Source organism: Camarhynchus parvulus, chromosome 4 (genome assembly GCF_901933205.1).
Source record: "Camarhynchus parvulus chromosome 4, STF_HiC, whole genome shotgun sequence".
In the NCBI taxonomy this organism is placed as follows: domain Eukaryota; kingdom Metazoa; phylum Chordata; class Aves; order Passeriformes; family Thraupidae; genus Camarhynchus; species Camarhynchus parvulus.
The window spans coordinates 63,663,938-63,672,836 of NC_044574.1; the positions used below are offsets into that span (position 1 = coordinate 63,663,938).

Here is an 8,899-nt window from a genome sequence, read left to right on the forward strand (position 1 = left end):
CATTCCTCCTCTGTTTCCATTCTGTATCTGTGCTGATGACATAGCCAGTGTTGGTGACGGGCTTGTGAGAAAGCCAACAGGAGGACTTCCAAGTTCTGTTCTGCAAAGTACATTTTATGGAACTAAACTTAGCAATAGAATCTGACTAAAGTCAATGTCAAAAGAAGTCTTTTAAATCTGTAGATTTTAACAGAACCTATTAATAAAAAATAACTATAGAAGATCGGCTATTGGTTCTAAATGCACACAAAGTGTGCACCCAGAGTTTGGACCAGAGAGAAGCCTGGGGGAACCAGAGCATCTCCTGCCTTCTGGAGGTGATTGTATAGCACAAGTGGCAGAATGGGTCAGCTTGGTTTAAACCAAACTTTTGATTTAAAATGATTTGTGGAGGATGTGTATTGAAGGAGGTGCAGAGAAAAAAAAGTGTTCTGGTTTGTGACTCAAATGTCTGTTGATCAGAAACTTAGAGAAATGTTAATGGGACTCATAAATAATTCGTTTGGGTATATGTGAGTGTAACTGGAAGTTCTACTGAGTACAGAGAGCTGATTGGCAATTTATTAATTTCAAGTTGTCAGTGAACCTCAGGGCTCCTTCCTCATTCATTAATCATTCATTAGCATTAAACATCCTCAAGTCTGTCTCAAATTGGCCATTGTTAGGAGTATAAACTTCCCTTTAGGATATCTGGAATCTTTCTTTGATGTGCATTTACATTAATCTGAAGTTTGTTTGAAAGTGTGTTGTATTAGTTATAAATATTTAAAAGTATAAATACTGTATGTTTATTGCATATGGTATTGCAAATATGTGCAGTTTGCTCATGAGGGCAAGGCTAAACTAACACAGGAGGATTTGAGGGGACTTTATGTCTTTGTTTAGCACAGAAAAATAGTTTCTGGTATGGGGGAATTCCTGTTTATCAAGCGAGAGTTCAGCTGAGGTCACTGTTTGTGATAAACACTGAAAATGGAGTGAGTTTGCTCTGACTAAACAAACACTGTTGCAAGCTGTGTTTGCCAGTGCTTAGAGCAGCAAATGTGTTCTCTTGTGTTTGGCTGAGGCATCTCTCCAGGATGCTCGGTGCTGTGCCACCTGTCAGAGAATCCCAGTGAGTTGTGAGTTACATACCCTGTGGTATGGAAGTAAAAGGTTGGGGATAGTTCTCCTAAGGACTAGACTGAGGAGTCTTGGCTTGGTGGGTGATTTGCTTAGCAGTCTAGCAGTCTTCTGCCTTTCCCTTAGGTAAATTCTGGGTCCAAACCCGTGTTGCATGAGTGCAATACCATCTGCACAGATTTGACAGGTCTGTTGTTGTGCCTTTCATGTTTACCCACTCACTCTGCAAACCCTTTCCAAAATTCAGGAATGATTATATTCTCTTGTCTGCAACTGTTTCCTGAGCCATCTGGTGACGCGTAGTGAGTCAGAGCATTTGATCCTGGGGAGCATCGCTCATCCAAGATTGATATTTCCAGAAACAGAGCTCTGAAATGAGTATGTAGGAGCCTCTTTTCATCCTGGAGCAACCCTCATTCATGGGTGCCACGTATCACTCATTCAGATTGGTCTGCAGTGTTGTAGAAGGAAGGAAAATGATGCATGTTACAGCTCAAGAGCATTTCTAATGCTGATGAGCTGCCTGAGAGTGTGATAGTGGTTGTGGGGTTTTACGCAGTAATATCTTCTAGAAAGGAGTCTGAGGGCCCCTTTATTAACAGAGGTACAGTGTGAAAAGTACATATTATTTCCACTGCCTGTTTCATGACTGAAAGCTTTTCAAGTTATTATATGAATAAAGTTAGGATCAGAATGCTAAGACAGGTATTAATCACAATTAATAACCATTCCTTGCTCTTGCCATCACGTTTCTCTCTTTTGCTTTGTGAAGACTTCTCAGACATTCCAGCCTAAAGTTCTGTAATTGAAGAAGTCCACGTAGCTGACTTCAGCCTTGATTGGAGTTTTACCACCTCATAGTGGAGTTCATCAAGCTTCTGCTTAAAGTACTGCTCTGCTTTGTTCTCAGCTGGCTCCTCTCGTGGCTCCAGCTTTTCTGCTCTAGTTCTTGCTTCAGACTTTTCTCTCCTGTAAGAGTGTAATGTGCTCAGAACTGTCCTTGCTGCCCCTTGTGCTCACCTGGCACAGCAGTAGGTGTGACAGGTGACAGCTCTGTGTGTCTGCAGGAGCACTGCCTCATGGGCATCAAGGGCACCGTGCGCCGCAGCACCGACGGAGACTTCATCCACGCCAACGTTGACATCGACCTCATCATCACTGAGGAGCCTGAAATCGGCAACATAGAGAAACCTGTGGAGATTTTTCACATTATTGAGCATTTCTGCCTCGGGCGACGGCGGCTTCACCTCTTTGGGAGAGACAGCACTATTCGACCAGGTAACTGCTGTGTTGGTTTTGACCAAAAAGTAAAATTCATTGCAGGGTCCTAAAGAGGTTTCCTGATGTATGTCACAGGACAGACAGCAGATCTGAAGGACATAGTTTTTTGGTGTATGTGAAGATCTGTCAGTCACAGAACCGTTGTTTAGAAAGTTTATGGGAACTCTCATTTCTGTAATTTTTCCAGAAGAGAGATTTTTGTTGACCAATATTTTTGCCTATCCGTGTGTTCAATGCATCAGCGAGCATAACAAAATCCAGTTAAGATTTCTTTTCTCCCCTATGTTTATGCTTCTCAGACAAGTGATTTATTTTTCCAACTGATTTTCAGCCCCTATGAGCTTAGTGCTCTTGCCTGTGTCTGAAGTGGCAGTATCTCACAGTGGCTGCTGCATCTGACATGATGCAAAATGCAAGAAATACATGGATCAGGACACATTGTCCAGGTATTCCTTCAGTGCTGCTGCTAGGTGATTCTGTATGTCAGTGTCTCACAATCAGGTTACTCTGGTAGAACTTCAGTGTCTTTTTTAAAAGCACTGTTGTGGTGTAAGGACAAGTAAGAAGAAGGGTTAGGGGTTTGTGAAAGCACAGTGTGAATGTTGCCACAGCCATGAGTAATAAAAAATTTAAAAAAATAGAAGGAAAACAAGCCCTTAAAAATACCCAGATGAATCTTAACTTTGCAGCAGCTCTAGAGGTGACTTTTCATTCTGTTCAGTGAAGTTTGTTGTTGCTTCTGCTCACTGTGGTTTTGTTCCCGAGGTTGGCTGACAGTGGGACCCACCCTCACAAACAGCAACTTCAACGCAGAAACGTACTCCTCGTATTTCACGGCTCCCAATTCCCACCTGACCGGCTGCACCGAGGAGATCGAGAGGCTGCGGCCCAAGTCCCCGCCGCCCAAATCCAAGTCCGACCGGGGTGGGGGTGCTCCCAGGGGAGGAGGAAGAGGAGGGACTTCGGCAGGACGGGGAGAAAGGGGCAGGGAGAGGAACAGAACCAACTTCCGTGGTGAGCGGGGAGGCTTCAGAGGGGGCCGTGGAGGGACCCATCGAGGGGGCTTCCCCACCCGCTGAGGAGGTGACGGCTGCTTCCCCTGCCTACGCCTTGACTGGGAATCTTTCCTGTAGTCTTGTTTTCCCTACAGTGAAAAACTTCCCCCTTCCTCTGGGGACTCAAGCTAGATGACTTTTACAATTGTTTATGGTGCACACCGTTCCAGACAGTCGGCCTTGCAGTCTCAGCCCCTCACCTGGCCATGTCCTGCACGGGCAGCACTGAGCTCAGAGCAGAGAGCACCAGCCCTTCACACCACGGGTAGGATGGAAATTACCCCCTTGCTCTCCACTTAGGAACCTTGCAAGCTGGAGACTTCTTTTTCAGCTTCATTTTCTCCAAAACATGGATTCCTCCTCCATCGGAGGTTTGGGTTTGGATTGACTTGCATTAATATAATGAAGTGGCCATGAGATGCAGTTCTGAATTGCATGGCCACGGCAGACTTGCTGTCCTATGGAAGAAAAAGTGCTGTGTCTGTATTGACACCTATTTTAACTTCTCTGAAACCAAGGAGCAAATGAAATAAATAGAATTCTATTTTTTCTTATTTGGTTTGAACTTCCCAAATTATTCCTGGGAATAGGAAAAGGTTAATTTTTAATTTGTGGTGTATACGCACTCACGTATCGTGTCAATAGTGGGGACAGTGGTAATTCTGTGCAGCCATGTGTTGTCCTTCCTGGAAAGCACCGAGTAGTGCATTTATGTGCAGCCCAGAAGTTGTGCACAGGTCTGGGCTGCTCCTTGAGTGGGGATTTTCCCCCAGTGTGTGTCTGTAACACCTTGTCCCTTGGGAGGGAGAGCAGTGTCACTCACTGCAGAGTGGTCCCAGAGACCTTGCTGGAGGGAGGATTGCACCCGGGAGGTGATGTGAGTGTGTGATTCCTGAAACAGGGAACACTGAGGGAACTGAGTGCTGCCTTTCCCTGCGAGTGTTGCACACATTTGAGAATGGCTGTTGCCGATCCAGTGCAGTGTGGAAAGAAAGTGACCCCCTTCCCTAGGTACAATGTTCATTTTTAGCAAAACCACATCTCTGAGCTTCTTGTGCAGTTCTTGGTAGGCTGATCAAACCTGGCTTTTGATGTCTCAATGTCTTAGGTGAGGGTTTTGGAAAACTGGCATTTAAGTCTGAATGTTTCTCCCAAAGCCCAGCTTTTAAATGACTGTCCTGTAAAGTAGTGGATTATTAAACATGTTTATCAAAGCTGATGTTTAAATATCTTTCTTCATATTTTGTGTGTTTGTTGTCCTTGAGGTTTTGGAATTGCTAGGTGGTTTCCTCTGTGCTGTTGTAGACAGGAACTGTTCTTTTGATTTTGAAGATTTTGATGGGCTGGGGAACTCCCTGGCTTTGGTCATGTTTAGCAGGAGATTGCTGTAGTGCCAATGGAAACTACCTGTTGTTTACAGCTTGTTTCTTCCTCTGCCATATGTGCATATCTGTAGAGTGACTGGATTTGGGAAGGGGTGTTTTAAAGTTGATGTTAAAGTTGAGGGGAGTTATGAAGTTGATGGTCATTGGTGAAGTCTGCCACGGGCTATATGGAACGCACCTGAGAGAAGGTACGTACTCTAGTAGCGACACTTTTTTTGGAGATTTTTGCCCTAATTATGTTGTTATTTGAAAAGTAAAGACATTTTACCTTAGTACCACTGCTTTTGTGCCAGGGAAAAGTATTTTCTTGTTTTTCAATGAGTAGAAAATATTAATTTCCATTTCCCCCTTTTAATTACATGCCCAATACTGGTAGTTCAGTGATTGAGCTGCTTTTAACATACACTTAGGCTAAAGGGAAGAGGAGGGTCAAAAGCTATTGGATCTGAAGTGCTACTGTATTAGTTTGTGGTGCTGCTCAAGACTTCACTGACTGAGTAAAGTTGTGGCAGGTGATGGAGGTTTGTTGGTTCTTCCCATCAAAGCAGAAATAGCTCAATAACTGTAAGGAAAAAATGAATAGTACTGCAGTGAGTGTTAGATTAGAGCTGTGTGGATGAGGCCCCCTTTGCCTGCAAAGCCTGATGTCCATGTTGTTAATGAGCAGCTGATGGAATGTTTTAATTGAGGTTAATGGATAAGGAACTTCACCTCTGCACTTGTCCTCCATGGAGAACAACACTGCCCCTGCTCATCTGAAGGTGGAATTTCAGCAGCGACAGACTGACAAAGGCTGTACAGGTAAGGCAGTAGTGCAGGGCTGTGCACTCCCAAATCTTGGTCCATGTCCTTATGGGGATGGACATGAGGCTTAGGAAGTACTGGAGGGAGACACAGTCCCACACACCCCATTATACAGGAAGAAAATTGGGCCATTTTCTCAGTCACTGGGATTTGGACCGTACAGAAATGGCGGCTAGAGATGAAAAGCTTTTAATCCCATTAGCAGTTGTCAGTTAATTTCTCACTTGTAACACTTTTCAGAGCAAGGGGAGGATAAGGCTCAGAATCACTGAGCTGATGAGTATTTCATTTGCCACAAGTAAATGAAGGCTTAATTTGAGCACGCTGTCCTGGAAGATAAAAAGCCTGATGAGTTTCTTCCTTTCTGCTTTTATTAAATGCGTAATGCCTCCAGTCGGCTGAACTCGTTGCCGCTCGCAGGGTTCGGCCGAGCTCGGCTCAGTTCAGCTGAACGCGGAGCCGCTCGCTGCATTCGGAGCTGAGCTCCGTTCGACCGACCCCGTAATGTTCAGGTTGGTTCGGCTTATCTAGTTCTGTTCGGCTGAACGCGGCTCCGTTCCGTTCCGTTCCGTTCCGTTCATCTCAGCTAAACTGGGATCGATTCGGCAAATCCCGGCCAGAGTCGGCCCTTCGACCACACTCGGCTGTTGTCGGCCACACTCGGCTGTTGTCGGCCACACTCGGCTGTTGTCGCACGCCGCGTTTCGACTCTGTTGTCGGCTACACGGCCACACTCGGCTGTTGTCGGCCACACTCGGCTGTTGTCGGCCACGCTCGGCTCTTCGGCCGTACCTGACTCTGCTCCGCGGTGCAATGGCGGCCGGTGGAAGGGCGCCGCTCCCCGGCCTGAGCCCCGTGAGGGGACAGAGCGCTGGGACAGCCGCCTCAGCCCGGGTCACCCAGTCCCTGCCGCCCCCGCGTCCCCCGGAGCGCGCCCTGCAGCGCAGAACGCGGCCTGGGAGCCAGGAGCGGGGACAATCCCCTCGGCTCGGCAGCAGCGCCGGGAGGCAGCGGGCGGTGCCCTCAGGTGAGCGGCCGCAGGGGAGGGAGCTGTGCCGGGGCACCGGGGCCGGGGGCACCCACAGGGGGACGGGGGCGCTTTCGGCGCTGCTGCGGGGGACCCGCTGTGGGTGGGACGGGTCTGTCCCGGGCCTTGCGGCTCTCTGGGATCGTGTTCCGTGGAATAAAGCTGGGGCTCGTCCCAGCTGCGGGGACAGCGTTTTATTGTGTGAGAAACAAAGTCCACTCTTTCGAATTGTTACAGGTTTGTTAAGGGATAAAAGGCAGCGCTGGGGTGCTTGGCTGTTTGCCAGGAGCACCCGGTTACCTTAAACCGTGTTCTCTATATTCTGGTCCATTGCAGTGGTGTATGCATATTCATTAGAGCTTATACATATTCAGACAGTCCTTTGAGTTTAGATGTTCTTTTGCTTGCTTTTAACCTTCGTGCCATCTTGTGGCTTAAACCAATACACTTTATTTCTTCCTGTGGTGCCATCCTGTTTTATTTTCACTCCCTCGTTAGTTGATAACGAGGGTCAAGAAATTTTTCCTTTTTTCTCAATGCTCTGGTTTCTGTTTCTGTTATCTCGTGTTTCAGATAAGATTGTTCCCAAATGTGGGAAATCACCCAATTATCTTATACTATTTTCTGAGTTCCTTACATGTAAAAGCATTTTAACATTACACAGTCTCTGTTATGCTACAGTCTAAGATAGGATCCATTACACTGCTGTTTATAAAAGCTGTGCAGTGCATACATGAACTGACAGATTATACTTTATCAGAGCAGTAGTTACAGATTGTACTCTCTCAGGATTTGTGTGGTCAATAATACTGTGCCAGAGCTAATACATAAATGGCAGAGGCAATGACTGCATTTGTTATTTTCAATTCTGGGGTGGGCTGAGCTCTGTTTTCCGGGAAGCAGCGGGATGGGTGTCCCTGTGCCCCCCCCGGGTCCCAGAGAGAAGCTGCTCCTGTGGCTGCAGCTGAGGGGCAGTGGGAAACCCGAACAGTCCTGATGGAAACCGATGGAAAACCAGGTTTTGTTGGGTTTTGGACTTGCCATGTTCCCCTGCTCCGTGTGTTTTGCCTTAGGAAACAGGAACTGGGCACCAAGACACGTTGTTACCCTAGAAGGGACGAGTTTATTTGTATTTATTTCCTGAGCCACCTGGAACGAGTTGGGTCTCAGTTGGCACCTGAGAGCCTCCTTCTGTGTCCTGGGGGGGTGGTGGCGATCAAAGGGGTAAAAGTTGGAGCAGGAGGGTGGGTGGAGAGGAGAGCAGTGGTTCTTTGGGCATTTGCGTCTGGAAAGGGCCCTCGGCTTCCTGATGGGAGTGCTGGAAACAGAACTGAGAGTCCCTGAGCAATGGGGATAGTGCAGCTGGAGTGCTGAGAGCGCAGAGGCTGCAGTGGGTGTTGTCTGCTCGGTCTCCTGATGTCCCATCCCTCATGCTGGGCTGGCACCCAGGCACCTCCCAGGTCTGGGCACCCTCAGGGCAGGGGTGGGTTTTAAATGTTTTAAATGCTGCAGCAGCTCCCTCAGATTGGATGAGTGTGAGGATATCCAGCTCTTCCTTAGGGCTTGGAGCATGGCAGGGGTGCAGGGCTCATGGTCAGCCTTGTTTAAACACTTGTAATAGCAAAATACATTAAAACAGAGACTTTGAGGAAATAACATCCGTGAGTCTGTTGCAGGGATGGGTACAAGCTGTCTTTATTAAAGATCCACACTGCTGGATGTTCTGTCAAACCACTCTGGGGACAGAAGGTGTCCCCAAAGCTTCATTAACCCCTTGTTTTCTGCTGGTAGGGCAGGGTGTGACCCCAGGCTCGGGGGCTGTGTGGCTCATCCTCCCTGGAGCAGGGACACCCGCGAGGGTGAGCCACAGATGTTCAGTTGTTGGAGCAGTGGGGATCTCTTTCTGCCTGGTGATTGCTGTTGCTGCTTTACTGTCACAGCTGCAGAGTTCCTTCAGAGCTGTGCCCTGCAGCAGCACTTGGAGCTCCTGTGCTGGGCAGGGAGCAGCTCTGGCCTGGGGCTTTCAGTCCCATCAGTGCCCATTGAAATCCAGCGTTTGTTTCGCTTCCATCAGCCTCTGCTGTGCCCCCCTCGGTGCCAGGGGACAGAGCTGTGGGAAGGCTCCATCCCATCTGTACCAAGGGCTGCCAGCGCTTCCAGCAGCAGTGCTGGGGCATCGAGGGCTGCCTTTGGAGCCTGGCTTTCACAGAGGGTTACACACTCTG

The 8,899-nt window shown here is 47.9% G+C and overlaps 1 protein-coding gene across 2 annotated transcripts in view; it reads left to right on the forward strand.

The window, feature by feature from the left end:
* Positions 1–4,672, forward strand: part of METTL14 (methyltransferase like 14) — a 43,350-nt gene extending 38,678 nt beyond the window's left edge. For both annotated transcript variants that reach the window (XM_030946963.1, XM_030946962.1), the window contains 2 exons: positions 2,190–2,400; positions 3,169–4,672. In XM_030946963.1, coding sequence (XP_030802823.1) covers positions 2,190–2,400; positions 3,169–3,482 — 525 coding nt within the window. In that variant the 3' untranslated portion in view covers positions 3,483–4,672. The remainder of the gene's footprint in view (positions 1–2,189; positions 2,401–3,168) is intronic.
* The last annotated feature ends 4,227 nt before the right edge of the window (positions 4,673–8,899 follow it).